The 17,663-nt window shown below is 25.8% G+C and overlaps 1 protein-coding gene across 3 annotated transcripts; it reads right to left on the bottom strand.

Moving 5' to 3' along the window:
* Positions 1–1,644: 1,644 nt before the first annotated feature.
* On the bottom strand, positions 1,645–13,023 carry LOC114121015 (cysteine protease ATG4B-like). 3 transcript variants are annotated; one of them, XM_027983153.2, is made up of 10 exons: positions 12,120–13,023; positions 7,699–7,879; positions 6,731–6,895; positions 5,861–6,038; positions 5,713–5,792; positions 5,499–5,623; positions 4,875–4,953; positions 4,078–4,232; positions 2,687–2,876; positions 1,645–2,466 (listed from the first exon to the last, which is right to left on the bottom strand). In XM_027983153.2, the coding sequence occupies exons 1-10, from the start codon at positions 12,216–12,218 to the stop codon at positions 2,405–2,407; spliced, it is 1,314 nt and encodes a 437-aa protein (XP_027838954.2). In that variant the 5' UTR covers positions 12,219–13,023; the 3' UTR covers positions 1,645–2,404. The 3 variants fall into 3 exon arrangements, with proteins under 3 accessions (XP_027838954.2, XP_050062239.1, XP_050062238.1); XM_050206282.1 differs by having other exon boundaries at positions 12,372–13,021; XM_050206281.1 differs by having other exon boundaries at positions 12,339–13,020.
* Between the last annotated feature and the right edge of the window lie 4,640 nt (positions 13,024–17,663).

The raw sequence follows: 17,663 nt of genomic DNA on the forward strand, positions 1-17,663 counted from the left end.
TTATAACTTAAAAATATCATAAATCATAATCCAATCTACTAACTTTTGAACAATTTATCAAGTCGTCAACATGTTGCAATGCAAATTGATTTAAAAGAATTTATTTTTTGTAAACAGAGGCAAAATAATCAGAAAGCAATTTGGCAATAGCTAATGGCTCATCAGAATGCATTATTTTTTTTATAAAAAGCATGCAAATAGAAAATATGTAGGTATATTACGAATTACATCTTTATTATTACCAGCATTTTTAAACTTTCTATGTGCTATCTTGTTTATTTTATTAACTCATGAATTCTAAAGAAGAACCAAGGCTGTGTGAAGTGTCTGCACTTAATTTTCTTAGATATATATATTTGAGGGATGTTAAACACGCCCCTTGAGAAGAAGTCTATTGACTTTTTATTGTTAGATTTACTATACCAACAACTCAACAAAAATTATGTAACATTTTAAAGATTAATTCATTACCATCTTTTTTTAAAATCATAATCTAAGAAATTACATTCTTTACTATTTAGTTATAATAACCGTAAGCTACACTTAAAACAAGAAGGCATTTATCAGGAGAAAAAAGGACTGCCTGAAATAGAAATCAATAAATTTAAAATATTGAAAAATGGTAAGTTAAACTAAGATCCGAAAGTATTTTTAAAAGTGTTAAATTGTTGAAAACATTAAATAACATAGCATCATAAACAACTTATGGAACTTCAACTACCATTTATTTTAGATAAAATATGTTGAATTCATTCAACATGATGGGTATAAATCTCTGAAAAACTATTGGTAAACACGATTCTTATATCACTTTTACATATTATAGTTGTTCGACATCATTATTTATTATGGAGAATATCAAAGTGGATATATTTAAATTTATTATTTACACTGATTACTTTCGATATAACCGATAAATATTATACCCAGAGTTTTAAGAATATTGCATTAGAATATTTTTTGGGTATCTTAAGACCAATTTTAAAAGCATAAAAATGATACTTGTTCACTCTTAAGTGTAGTAAGTACCACCATCAAGCATTAAAAAATTCTAATGTAAAAGTTGATTTCCATAATTCTAATTTTTCTAATTACTTATCCATATTTTTCTGATCATAAGAATATTGGATAGTTTTTAAAGAATTCCAAACATTATTTAAAGTAATCACTTTTTTAGAAGAGTTTTAGTTTTAATTTTCTTCATTGGGTTATTATTTTTGTATTCTTTGAAAAACTCATTCTGTTACCCATTAAAGACTAAATGATAGTTTACAAATTGATTGAACTAAAATTACGCCTTAGTAGGTGACATGCATGAAAAAAACCGTTTATTTAAAATACAGATGGACGAGAAATAATTGGTCACATATTTAAGATCAAAGATTTTCTGAGAGTTGACTGTATTTAATAATTTAACAATAATACCTATTTGTAACAACATGTATCTAATCATGTATTTGATTTAATATTTTTCCAAAATATACAATATAAAACACTGTTGTATCTCCAACATAAGTTTTAAGTTAAATAATAAATATATAATATTAAGTTAATACGCCTAAATTATTGTTATTATTTGTACATCAATCCCAGTATTACGGATTATTGTATTTCTAGGTTTTGATAAATTAAAATATATGCAAAGAATAAATAAAATATATTTATTTTAATTTGGTTTCTTTTCATAATAATATACATTTATAAATTAAATTATTTATTTGTATTACACAATTTAACAATTGTTATAAACACATTTTATTGTAATTTGTAGATGTTTTATTGCTACACAGAAGCCAAGTTTAACAATTATTGATTGTTTACCAACCAAACATATAACATACAAATAATAAAATAAGGTTATTTGGGAAAAAATAATAAACTTAACATACTTAATGTGTATAGGAAACAACTTGTTTCGTTTTCTTTTGTGTAGTTAAGTATACATATATACGAGAAATTAAACATAACAGACTAGTTTAACATTAAGAGCTTTTAAGCTGTAATAGTTTCCTATATAAATTATATGAAAATTAAATAACAAAATCAATGATCATTTAAAAATCTTAAAATAAAGATTTGCACATCACTGGTCTTTCAATGAGTTTCATAATTACTTAGTAATTTTTAAAATTTTTATATTATTACAAATGTTATAAAACAAAATATTTAATAAAATAAAATATAATTGATACTAATAATAAATTAATAATAATTATGATAATAATAATAATAATAATAAAAGAACATTTATTTGAAAGGGCAACCAAATTATTTACTGAGGCACCAACCAGGAATAGTACTGAACATTATACCTTCAAAAGTACATTTTATCATTTTTCGATGTTTGCCATATGTAAATACAAATGTTTAGGATTATTAAGAATCCTTTTGGTTCATATGAATATCACAATAATTCAAAGTCGTCGTCTGAATCAGTTAGCAATTTTTTGTCATTTAGTTCCAAATCTGAAAAGAAAAACAATTGGTACATTCATGTATAATTTAACAGAAAGTGACTAAACTATAATAAAGAAACAATATAAACGATATCAATCATCCTTAGGTATTAAAAAAATCTCTAACATTTCATAATTTGAAAATATTTAAATATGTAAAATGTATAAATGCAAACAATTTATCCTTAAATTTTTAATTTGATGGTCATTTTTAAGTTGATTGAACCTACCCGATAATGACACAGCAACATTTTCAGACGATGTAGACAGATTTCCAGAGGTATCCAACATCCAATCAGATGGCCGATCATCACATATGGTGATTAAAGATTGTGATGGTGATTGATCAGATTGTACTAGATGTACTTTTAGCTCATGACATAAAGTATTAAAATCGTTTTCAGTCTTGCACATGAAACACTAAAATTAACACAAATATTATTAGAATATAATTAATATATTATTATTTTTTTTTACTAATTATATTAATATAATATAATTATTACATTAGATAATTTAATTTGCAGCTTTAATGTTTGTCCAAGAAAATAGTAAATTATCATTTGTGTACTATACCATACTGTGTTGGAAATTTTATTTTATTATAATACAATGAAACAACATAATATTCTATACTGTGTATACAGCTGAATAAACCAAAATAACAATTACAGACATTAAGATATTGATGCAAATCCAAAAAAAAAAATCTTTCCATTCAAAAATCTCAGAGAATAAAATAAGCATACAAATTATTGATCATAAAGTTATTACTTATCACAAATATACTCATTTTTTATTAGTACTAATAATTTTAGGTAAGGTTGATTTTCATTATATTTGTATTTAATTAAAATATATTAAAGAATTTTAATCCCGTATAAAACATACGCCTAAACTACGCATCTGTGGCAACCAATGAAAATCCTCCTAGCTGCGAATAGGTCTTCAACTTAATAGACTGTATACTACAAAAAATTACATTATTGCCATAGGTAAACTTATCTTTCCAAAAAACATAGTTTTTGTTCTAGAATCCACTTAAAATATTATTAACGAACAGATGAATGAAATTCGCCGACTCAGTAAACCATCTAAATAGGATAGTTATATTCAATGTCTGTCCCTCTATAATCTATACTAAACCAAGTCATTCTTGATGAACTCAAAAACATTAACATTACACTCATATCCCTAGTCGTTCATCTCAAAGCTGGTATCAACATCGAGGGATACGATCATATTTTAAGCTTTTATCCCCAACTATTTATTAAACATGAAGATGCATTAAAACTTCTAGAATCTCTACCTTTGATTTATATTCAAACTGAATTCAAAGTATTCTTCAACCAATGGTAGAATTACTTGCTTTCTATGTAACTCCGCCGGTTTTTTATTACTAATTTAAAAAAAAAAAATTGTTACTATAAACTGTAACTAATGGATTTTGTTACCAATATAAATTAAGATCAATAAAAATAAAAAAAAATTATTAGTAATACATTAAAATACATAAGCAGAATCCAATTGCTGCAAACAAAGAAGTTATTCCATACTAAGGTAATTTTAGACAAAACGCATACATAAATGATGGTGTCAAAAAGATCAAAAAACCACTTACAGCAGCAAGTGATGGATCCATGTTGAGGATTGGTAATCGATTAATTTGTTGGCAGTGATACGAATGATCAATTTTATGTTCAGTTTCTATATCTTTGTTCGGCAGCATTCCTATTTGTTGTGTTGTATGTGGATCCAAAAATATTACATCATTACCTAATTTACAGTAATTAAATGAAACTTGTATTATATCACTATTTAATATCTATGTAAAAAAAAATATATATATAATAGTTATGAAACCTGCATATTATTTTTATTAAATGGCACCTCTGTGATAGTCATAAATTATTGTAAATATGAGGAACGAGTGTAAGAACTATAACTTGTAAGAAATTGGTAATGACTAATGAGTTATAGAGTCAATAAAGCAAGTGCATACATATATAATCAGTACAGCCAAATGGAAAAATTACAGGCATGGTTTTATTTTCAAAATAAACATTACAAGAAAAACTCTTACACCAGTTAGATTGAACTATTTTAATTATTATTTTTTTAGTTAGAAAGAAAAAGATTTTTTGCAGGGTGCATGAAACTTAGATTTTGATTATGTCACTAAACAAAAAAACGTGTGAGAGTTGGTGAAATTCAAACTTTTATTATAGGATTTAGAAATATAATTTTGAATGATCAAAGTTCAATGCACCTATAAGATCACTTAAAAGAAAAAAAAATTTCAAAATTGGATCATTCTATGAGGCATGAGTTTTTCTTGATAAGTTTTTGAGCAAAACACAGGTCATTCACAGGCCCCTTAACAAAAATATAAAAAGCTATTAAAAATGTTTTATTTACCTACAAAACCTATAAAATAAAGAGCGTGGTTTGGTCTTCCACCAATCACACCCAATGACTGTGGAAAAGTGAAACACATCTGAAACATTTTAAATAATTAAAATCTATTTCTATTTTAAATTTATAACTAGAGTCTGGGTTTATTGATATTCCTGGGTGTAACTGATTATTAATAAATTAATTTAAAATACAAATATTGATATGATATTAAATTTTTAGTATAAAAGACAAAATTGTGTAGGAGAAAAAAAAATGATCAAACTAAATTAAAATAAAATTACAGAAAATAAGAAATTATATTAATATTTTAAGTATCATAATTCATAACATTAATTAAAAACTATTAAATGATTTTTGTTATAACTATAACTAGCATTTAATTATGTAGACATTGATTTATATTTTAAAAATAATTAACACAAATTCAACAAGTTCTACAATACATTTCAGTAAATATATATCAACAAAATGTAATTTAATTTAAGTTTACTAATTAAATTAATCAAGTAATTAAATAAGTGTATAAGCTATAAAGTAAATAAATTATATTCATTGAACTTCTAAATTGAAAAATACAATAAGTATTAATACTTTATAGTAATAAAATATTATAATATTACTCACCTTGACACCCTGAACATAAGCAGGGTTAATTGTACTAATACCTAAACGTAGTGGTATTACTAGTACCAAAGGTTTCCAAATTTGTTTACTAGAGTTAGTTTGTTCCATCACAGTACATAATTTTTCTAAATAACAATTAAGTAATTAAAAAATATATATATATTATATAATCAACTAGAAAATGAGATTTTAATTATAAATATTGTGTACTCACTGACTTCATTAATGACTAGTGTGTTGTCTAATGCTACATGAAAAACAAGAGAGCTCAATTCATCCATAGTGGCTAGTTTTCTGCATAATAATAATAATACGAAAGTAAAATCTGTTTAATTATTTATTTTATCAAAAAAAAAACTCACTTTAACACTTGAGCGATTGTATTTGGACCAAACCACTCGCCAACTTGTTTACCATGAGATACACCCATAAGAGCTATTTGATGAATTGAATAAGGTGCAGATCGCTTGTCTTCAAACATTCTTAAAATTTTTAAGTAATCTATATCCCTCTTATCCGGGTCCCAGCGCCAATCTCTTCCTAAAAAGTTTGTTTTCTTGATACACATTTATAAATAGGTATTACACATTTTTATGTTGAATAAAAATATATATATAATAATTTATTAAAATAATAAGTTATTTTATATTTTTTTTATCTTCATTGATATGTTACAACAATTATATTTTAATTTTAATCTCAAATTTAATTTTTCACTTGAAAAAAAAAATATCTTAAATAGAAGTATTGATGACATAATTAAAAAATAATTATTTTAAATATTGAATGATTTATTTAAGAAAGAATTAAAAAGAAAATTTCATTAGTACTTTATAATAATGTACAGTTAGTTTTTTAAAAAAATATCACTTGCAAATTTTTTTAATACATAAGTTTAGATGTTTTATAAAAAAAAAAGGTTCAGAAATGTTTATTCTAAAACTATACTAATATTTTTATTTTTATGAGTTCTTTATCAATATCAAATTGAATATTTAATTTTAGACTTAACTGTTTATTACATTGTGTTAATAAAATCACAACAATTTATTTAATAAAGATTTTAGAATATCAAAATATCAAATAGGTACCTACACTGTATAAAGCATATTTTCTATTAATTTAAATATTTTTAAAAATTAAAGATTTTTATTTAAAAAAACACTATCCCATTCATCATAATATTGTATATTTTGAATGTTAAGTTATGTTTAAATACTTAGATTACTCACCAAGGTGTAAAAAAATTAAAGCTTGGCCAATAACCATCTGTCCACAACGTAACATACATCCCCAACCTCTGTCAGATGTGAAATTTGTATTACCAATTTGAAGAAAACCTTTACGATATGTAAACCACAATCTAGACTGAATATCATTCCGAATTTGTTGTATATCTACACACAATAAATAAATATAAACAATATTATATAAATACTAAACACTTTAAATTTAATGGTTTTAAAATTTTTTTAAATAGGTAATTTTTGGCAGACTCATCTTTCCATTCATTCAATACACAAAAAAAAATTTAAAAAACTAAGGAAATTTAGATTAAAAAAACATCTCTCATTTGATTTTTAAATTAACTGTGAAATATTTTTTATTTTTTTAAATAACAAATCCCATAATTTGAATAAAAAAATTACATTTAGGTTGATTTTTGGTTTTGATTCTGTCAAAAAAGTAACAGTAATATTTAATACTAGTTAAATAAAAACTAATAATTAATAGGAATATTATTTTGCAGCTTATGTAAATTAAAAATGTAAATATACAAAATGTTTTAAAAAAAATCATAATAATTGTTATAATAGTCTGTAATATTTAAATTTGTTCTAATATTAATTATAAATAAACTATAGTGAGAATCCAAAACTTAGATTTTCTATGATACTCTAAATGCTATTTCGTGGATTTAGAAGAAACCAAAAGAAATTTTGAATTTTATGAAGTTTCTGTTTAATAACTTAAATTGAAATATTTCATGGTTTCTTAATTAATACCTGTTTTACAATATAATTTTAATTTATGAAAATATGAAAACTATTTTTAGTGTTATTAAGGTAATTAGGTACTAACATACTAATATTTTTGTAATCAGACATTATACCAATAAAAATATAATAATATCATTTCTCAGAGAAAACATTTGTTCTTTTTTTTTTTTAATATAATAAATAAAATATCTCTTGATTACCAATAACTGTATTATATTTTTTTCCCAATATCCATACAGGATCAACTGTCTGTGGTATATCTTCCAAATCCATTAGGCTTGATTCATGTGTTAAGTACGCTTCTAACATCAAGTCCATACTTATTCTATTCAAGATCTTACGACTATGTTTTTGAATTATTTGCTTCCAATCCATGCATGTCTAGATAAAAAATACAATATAAAAGCTTTGAAATATATGTTAACAGTATAACAATTTATAAAAAATAAAATTATTATAAAGTACATTATTTGCAAAACAATATAATTATTAAATTGAAGATAATAAATAATTTGAGTGTTGCCAGTTTATGCCATATTAGAAAAAACAACATTCCTATTTCAAGTACTAATACATTATAAGTTTTTACATTTTGGAAATCAATTTATGTTTAATATTTCTAATGCCTAATACTGAATATATTATTTTTTTACATTTGACTGCCACATGGCCACCGGCGGTCATCTGTAATTTTCAAATTGTATACATTTGTGACCACCGGCGCCCATAGTTCATCATTACTACCGTGTCATATGACCGCCGGCAACCATTAATGTATTTGGTTTTATATTATTAACTTTTCTATGGCTCTACAATAATACACCAAAATAAGGACCGTGGCGTAGTGAGAATCATTACAATTTTTTTGATAAAATACGTTTTTTTCAAATTAGAAGTAAATTGAAAAATATGTTTGGTGTATAACAAATAACAATTGAATGACCGCCGGTGGGTCATGTGGCAGTCAACGTGTTAAATGGCCACATACTATATATTGGTATACGTATTGTAATAATTTTATCATAATGTTTTAAGTATTATCATTGTGTTAATAAATTACCAGATTGTTTCTAAAATGATATTATGAGTGACGAATACCTTATAATATATTTGTAAATAAATATAAATATACAAGTATATTTTGAGTTATTTGTATTAAATTAGTGCTACATAATACAGGAATAATATGACAAATAAATTATAAATCATAAATAGTAGGTATAATTTACTTTCACTGACTTTTGGCAGAATATTTGTATTATATTATATTAAGGTTAAGTATATTTCTTTTTTAAGCATTATGCTATATTTTATACATTCATAATGATTTATCTGAATGACTATAAACAAACAAACAAGTAAATTGTACGAATATCCAAAATTTAATGATTTATAATTAATATTTTATATATTAATATATACATTAAAGTTTTGGTATTTGTAAATGAATTACTAAAACGTAAAAACCTATAGCCAGTAGGTTATATGTAAAAATATAGTTTTTCAATTAGTCAGAAACAAGTAACACCCAATAATCTTTAATATATTATTATAATAAAATATTTTTGCAAATAAAAACATCAAAATAAATATTAGTATAAATAGCATTAATTTATTATTGATATTAGAGTTTTTAATAGCTAAATTATTATTAAATTATTTTTGATACAAAAGATTAAGTTAAATATTTAAATAATAAGTACCTATTATAAGTATATGATGATTCCATTTTTAAACAATATTCCATAAAAGGGACTATTAGTTAAAGTCAATGTTTAGTAAATGATGTTTTATTGTTATATTTTTCACTAAAAGAAATGGGTCTTTAGTAACTGAATAACTGTTATTCATTCAGTATAAATTACTACCTTCGAAAAATTATTATACTATAAAATAATTTAGTAAACAAAATACAAATGGTTAAAACTCAGATTTAAAAAAAAATCTATAAAATAATTGTTATTTAGTAATAGAATCAATTAAGTTAAACTCACTAGATTTATTTTACTTTTAACACTTAATATTTAATATAACTCAATTATATTAGTTATCATTATAAATATTTACTCAATAGATGACGATTATTTTAAAATGTATCAATAATAACATAGGAATACATAGGAATTAATTTAAGGGGTTGTTTTTTTTATGGTAATAAATATATTTGGTTATTACCTACCATGAACTATCAAATATAAAATCGGTTTTTAATCATTATATTATGTAGTATCTATGTCCTATACAGAAACGTTAAAATTGCTTAGGGCAGCTAACATCCTAAGGCCAACCCTGATTGGAAGTGGCAATTTTTTGTCTTTTTCTAATGCATGTAAAACTTAGAAATCTTGGCGTGTTCTTTTTTTATTATATCAATTGATCTAAAGGAGGATTAAGAATTCTAGAAACAAATTTTAATTTTTTAATAGTTAACTTTAAATTAATTTTATCATATTTTTTATTGTATTCCTCTAAATCATAATAAAATTACATTCAAAATGTAAAAATTAAAAAATAATCAAACATATATTTTTGAAGAAGTTCAATAAAAAAAAATCATAAAATAAACGTGAGATTGTTAATCTTAAGAAGATTTGAAAATAAATTTAAATCTGTTGTCATAATTATTATTCATTGATTAAATCAATTGATATTATGAAAATAGAACAGGTTTAAATTTCTATGTTGGATATGTATTAGAAAAAGATAAAAAAATTATCACTTCCATTTTCTTAACATATCTAAAATAATATAGGTAATATACAGAGCCGGATTGGAAAGATATTGATCTACCGAGTTTTAGAATTTCTGACGTTTGATTACAGCTACTGTACAATTTAAATAAATTTTATTTCAAATGTTTGAACTAATTTATCAGAAAAAAAAATATATATATGAACAAACAATTAAAACCGGTCCATATTTTGAGTGACCTACTGAGTTTTACTCGATAGCTCGCAAGCTCGCCAGACCAATCCTGCCCTGGTAATATACTAATTATTATATGTTTTATGTTAATATATTGTTTTATACCTAGGTCAAATATTTAAAAATTAAATTATTCCACTAGAAATATATTACTTGTACCTTTATGTATTTTTTTTTTTTTTTTTAAATAACAAAACTAAAAATCAGAAAAATATTTAGAAATGCAGGTATTTTACAAAAGCTTTTAAGATTTTTTACAAAATAAATTCATTATAAGTTAATATTTAAAACTAATAAATAGGTAAAAACAAAAATAAAATAGGTAAGATAAACTAATAATAAGAGAATTAATAAAATGTATTTCAAAATATATATGCAAAGTTAAATATTTTAAAACACAGTTTGCACAATTCAATGTTGTAACAATTAAACATTTTACAAACTAAAAAGTGAAGTTTCATATACGACTTTTAGGCCTAGATATTAATTGACATTCAATGAAAAACACTTGTTATACAACACTCAAAGAGGTCTTATCTGATGTACTACTTAATAATTATTTTAAAAATGTGTACGAAAATAGTATCTAATTTCATGCTTATCAAATAGGGACTGATTTTGTTTTTACAAACAAAAAACAATTACATGCAAACCCAGCATAGGTAGTTAGTAAAATTTTAGTTCAACCAAAACAAAATATATCTTAGTAAAAAGTAATAGGTGCTTATGGATCATATCATATTTCAAAAAAATGGCTAAAAATTGAACTTTAATTATTTATGTATCATTAAATTTTCATAATTAGAGGATACTTGTGTGGTGGGACTTTCCTAAAGATAGAATATAATATCAAATTGTAGCAAAAATCAAAAATATATTTTTTTTATTGGTTTAATTTTTGGTATTAACATGTGTGATTTGATATTTCAAAAAAATACACCTTATAATCTGATAAGTATTGAAATTTATAGAATTCAAATTATGAAGTATGGTATTATACCTGATTATACTTATGTATACTACAAATCAACTAAACCTACTATAATGTATTAACTATAAGTAGGTTTAACATCATATGATATAAATATTTAATTCATTTTGTATTAGTGATGGTACCTAATTCCAATTTTTGATGTACCATGTCATTAATTTCAAAAAGAAAAAAATAGTGATGCAGTTACCATTTTATGATAAATATATGTTTTGGTTTAAAAAGCAAGAGGCAACCCAAAAATTGGCCAATTATTTCTTTAAATATTGTCAGACTATACTCCGGACTATACCTACATATTTTATTCGTAAGTTACATAAACATGATAAGTTATTGTAAATGTTTTATGTAAAACTGTAGGTTAGGTATTGTTAAGTCAGGTGGGAAAGGAAGGTATGAGAAGCCACGATTCCACATTTTATTTTTAACTCTGATTTATCAGGTTTATTGTACCCAGTCACAAAAACATGGCCAGCAGTCGGATAACATGATTTTGATGAACGTACAGATGAGTTTTTGTTAGGTAACGATGGGACCAGTGTTTTATTGAACTTTATACATTTTAGTTTCACAAGTTACTCTGAGCTGGTGTTAGTCGGATACGAAGCAGTGATGTCAGTGTGTTCGCATTGATTTTGCACAAAGAGCAGCCACGGTACAGTAAAAAACATTGATAAAAATTAAGCTCGCAGGTGGTGTACTTACGGCGAATGGTGAATGTTTACGTCCAATTATGAGGCTCGCAAATACACAACAACAGTACCTATAATAGCAGTGACAACAACAACAAAAAGCGACATTCATGCGACGTGTGATGCGTTTAGTGTGCCCAGTGCGGTGACGAAAATACCGACGGCCAGCAGTACGTCCGTCGGTGACGATGGTCGCCAAGCGGCGGCCCACAAGTCATAATAAAGTACCTACTGTGCGAATATTATTGCGTTTTCGGGTAGGTACCTAACGGGCGGACGGTCGACGAACAACGGAGCTTTGTCTGCTATCTACGGGACGCGATCGGATTCGGTTTCCGCATTCGGACGTCGACGACAAACGTCCTTCTGGGCGGCGCGTACTAAAAAACCGTAGTCGAACGCGAACACATCTGCCGGACGACGGGGACGAAAGTCGCCGTGGGTGATTCGACAATGACGACGACGACGGCGACGACGACGACAACGATAGTACGAGCAGTATTGCTATTATCGTACGAACTACTGCGAACAGTCGACGGTCTTGTCGAGGTCGGTATGGCGAGAGGGGGGTGGGTGGAGGTAAGCGCAACGGTTGTGGAAACGATAAGAATACGACGACGTTGTTATTATTGTTGTTATTATTATTATTATTATTATTCAATTATTTATTTATATATATATATATATTTGTTTTTGGCAAACCGTCCGCTCGCCGTGTATAAAACAATATAAAATATCCAATTGGTAATTACAAATTTTTTTACGGACGCGTCCGGTCGGTGTAATCGTCGACGCCGACGATCGTCGTCGTCGTTTTCGCGGTCGTAAAGACGGATCGCGTTTTTTAACCGCAGTGATAAGAACGCATCCGTTTTGTCGTCGGCGCGGCTGTGTAGTCGCTGCAGCTGCAGCTGACGACGGTGCAGGAAACGGTGGCAGGACCCGCGTACGATGCATTCGTTGCATTCCGAGAGATGACGGTTCACTGCGCACGCGTTGTCGGTCGTCGTCGTCCGTGCGGACGTACGAATATTGTCTGATACCTATATATTACACTTACGACTTACCCGCAGCTTTGTAAGATTTTTGCGTTTTTTTTTTGTAACCCGCCGACGGTATGCGGCTGTCGTCCTTCTCTTTTCCTTATACCCGTTTTATCGGTCGACCGTCTCACAGTTCGACGCATTGTATAATATTTTATTTTATAATCACTCAATTCACGCCTAGGTAGCGAGTTCGCGATATAGATATCCGCCTACCTACCTAATTTTATTAAAAAAGTTTCTATTATTATTAATATTTAAAATTTGTAATAGGTACCATTACACTACTTATAGGTTTAATAGGTAATAATTTCTATGTATACCTAATTAGTTTTTCAAAAATAGATGGCACGTCTGAAGCACTTTCGCGATTTTCATCATTGTCGAATTCATCTGATAAATAAATTAATATAGTCTAAAACATCCATTACAGACGCGATGACCAAATAAAATACGAAATAATAATTTAAATAGAAATTTAGAATTTCATAAAATAAAAATATTCAAAAGAGTAAACACGAGATACAAGAACACAAAGTATCACATCGATAACGTCATAAGATCAATATTTGAAAATAAAGTAAACACTAACTCGAGTGCCACAATCAAAAACTTTAACGGGCTGTATAATAATATTTATTTACCGTGTGGCATCGGTCGATAAGCATAAGTTAACTAACAAATATTGATATATTATGTGTCGATTATTAATCGAGTAATCGACCCTTTTTTGTGAAAAATTAACTGTACCAAAACCGATTGTATATGAAGCTCCATCTTAGTTCGTGATAGGTATACCGATTAAAGTTTGTATTTTAAAATCATATACCATAAATATGAGTCTATATATAATATGACTATAGGACATAGATACTCCAATACATAAATAGATGATGATATAATACAGTCAACAGTTTATATTGTAGTATTATACCAATGTACTGTGTCATAACTTTTTTTTTTGCTTTTCAGCTTTGTTATATCTGATATTATTATATAAGCGCAATTAAATTATATTATGTGAGCAGTTGCAATATTTAGATTGGTAGACTATAGGCAGTATAGATATAGCAGTATAGTCTGTAGTAAGCTGTATTATTTTTAATGAAACTAATGAAACTAATTTTATTATTTAAATAATTGTGATGTGATGAAAATGAATGTGTAATAATAAATAATTATTTATACAGGTAGGTATAGTTATAAATTTAAGATTTTAACATGAAATGAATTTTCATGTATAAAATCAACACACCTTTCACCAGTTTCACCCACATAAATGTATCTCAATATTCACTGGTCACATTTATAAATCGGCATAGTTACTTTTATTTATCAATTGGACACTTTTAGACGTATAACACGCATAAATCTTTAAAACAACAGTAATTTTAGATTACGGATTTATCGTACAATTAGTAAGTATACTGTATAGAACTTATTGGATAGGCCAGCGACCGACCTCGAGGTAATAAGGCAGTATCATTTGAAAAAAATAAACATTAGCTGCTATAGTGCAGTACGAACACTTATCGGATCACGATACGATAAACTCGTTCACACATTACTATAATATTATAATCTAGAGATATCTACCTGATATTAGATTACACGATACAGTTGAATTGTAGGTACAACAATTAATATTATTGTATTGTACAATTATTATTATATATTTTATAGATATTGGTAAAGGAATTCACCGTTCGTGAAATACCTATATATATTACATATATATACCTAATATGTTTCAACCGCTACGATGTTACCACGCCTAGAACCAGTGGCGTTGCCAGGATATTATTTAATTTATTGGGAGGGGCCCTTATGTTTATTCGTACTGTACGCTTGTATTATAATATAGTGTTTGTATATTATAAAGTCGTAAGATTGTGAAATAGGTATCTAAATCGTTTATTTTTCTTGTCTCTTGATATAAGTGTTGGAAATAAATACGGTAGGTAAATATGGGTATTGTATAAAATATGAATGATCGAATATGAAATATGTATATTAATGTTATAATAATTTAATATACTATACATCATTTACTTAACGTATACTGCGTATAGGCATTTACATAACAATATATAATAGGACGAGTTGAAATCATTATTATAGCCATAGTCGTTTCTATATGTATATAAGAGGGTATAATACTGTATAATACTATAATAGTGAGTAGTGGTAGTCGCAAGTCAAGGAGTGCAAATCGGTAACCAAGGATAACTACCCTCCTTCCACAATCCTATTATTAGTAAATTATATGTTACTAAATATATTAAACTAAATAAATCCTTTATAATAGCCTTAAAAATAATACTCGTTATTCAATATTGACAAAAATTGTCTACTATATTAGTATAGTATTACTTGTAAGTAGTATTAGTATATTACATAATATCGTCATCCGGTTGAGCGGTTCGTGCGTATACGTATCTTAAAAACATATTTTTGCCGCAATGCATGTACTAAATATACAATACCAAATATCAAATAACTTCAATTGAATACACATATTATTAGAACTATTGTCTATTAATATAATGTATAACTTATGTGTAATTATTACAAAATTGACTTACAAAAATAGTATAATAGGTAGAGTCTTAGTAAGTACCTATAATTCTATATTACCTATTTATTAATATTTAATATCTGTATTGTCAAATACAAAATAAAAAAGAAGGAAAGTAGGTAACTTGTACCCATAGGTACTTTTTACAGTAGGTGTTGAGTATGTACCTCGTCATAGATAGTAAACCACTGTAATGTATTTATTAATTTTTAATTCAATGATAAATCATTGCATTGGTATAAATAATTTTTAATAAGTAATTTATTTTACCATAGTAGGTATAGTAAATATAATCATTGATTATACATAGTATAATATGATATAATATGATATAATTAATAATACAATGGATTGAATTTGTTTTTCCTGAAACCGTTGCATTTTAAAATATCATTGTGTATCAAAAATAAAATAATATTATATATCCGAGTTAAAAAAATTCAAGTAATGACGAATTATATTTTTAATATCTAATTTTTAATTCTAATATTTATAAAAAAAGTCGAGTTATATTTTAAGATTTTCTGGTCACAGAATGAACTAATTTTAACTTTAATTTTATCAATCCATGGTTGATAGCTATATAAATTAAGTATCTAATACATTTTTAATTACAAAATTATTTATAAAATTTCATGACCAAGTGAAAAATGTTCATTCATATATTTTATAGAGAACAATTTCAAGCATCAAATGTTTATAAATAACTTTAAAAAGTCAAAATATTTATATGTTATGTAAAAAATACTAATTATATTTAATTTTCAAGTACATATACGGTTATTTGTTTTTGAATTACACCAAAATACCAAAAATCTATTGAAGATGAATAGTTATTTTACGGGTAAATAATCCATCATCATAAGTTTGTACCTAATAATCTAACGTTAAACATTCATAAAAAATTGACTTTACGGTAAACTTTTTTTTTATAAAAAGCTAGAAAAGCTTATAAGGAATCTTATACCTTCCTATTACGTTTCCAAAATTTTAATTTTAATATAATCCCATACTTCAAAATATTGATTTTAAAATGCTCTTAAAAGATTGTTAAACTATGATCAGTCAATGAGGAATACATTTTCAAAATTTTTTACCGAGAAAATAAATGTATCATAATTCATAATATATTAATGCATAGTTAATTCTAATTTAATTCTAAAATACATTTATATTACGGTGATCTACTTGATAATGATAGGTATATAGCACTTAAATCTACTATACAGCGATGCGACCTTCAATGTTGTTTTATATTACTTATCAAATTATTATTTTGAGCATATACATACTATAAATTAAAAAATAAAATTTTATTTATTGATTAATAGTGTATTCCCCGCAGTTACATAGACGTATATCAATTATTGACTAGTAAGTACCTATCTACGCGTAGTACTTATTCCTCACATTTAATATTTAATATTTTTTTCATATTTAATTTTTCATATTTCAATTTTTATTTTACTTTTATAGTTTCAGAGTAAAACATTTAATATTTCAATAACCCTCCGCTTTTCTAAAATTATTGATAAAACAATAAAATAAATTGAGCTTATTGAGCTAACCGTTGGTATATTATATAAGTGACATAACTGACACTGAACAAAGTGTGAACCATCACGATCCACTGCAATATTGTTATTCTTTAATTCGTTGTCTAAATATATACGCTCACTGTATAAATTATAATATAGGTACTTTTTTTCTAAAGTGACCGATAAATAACCACACTACATCCGTATTATCCTTAAAAGACTTCGATATCGCTGTTAAAAACCTATTTAGTACCTACTTACATACCTAATGTAACGGATTATAAACGTAAAGTCGTAAACGATGAAAACTTTTTTGCACGTGTTTTGAATTTGGGTTGGGATGGAAGAAAAATTAAAAAATTAAACTGTTATTGGTACCACGGAATTCACTTAGTAAC

Source organism: Aphis gossypii, chromosome X (assembly GCF_020184175.1).
Source record: "Aphis gossypii isolate Hap1 chromosome X, ASM2018417v2, whole genome shotgun sequence".
Classification (NCBI taxonomy): Eukaryota; Metazoa; Arthropoda; class Insecta; order Hemiptera; family Aphididae; genus Aphis; species Aphis gossypii.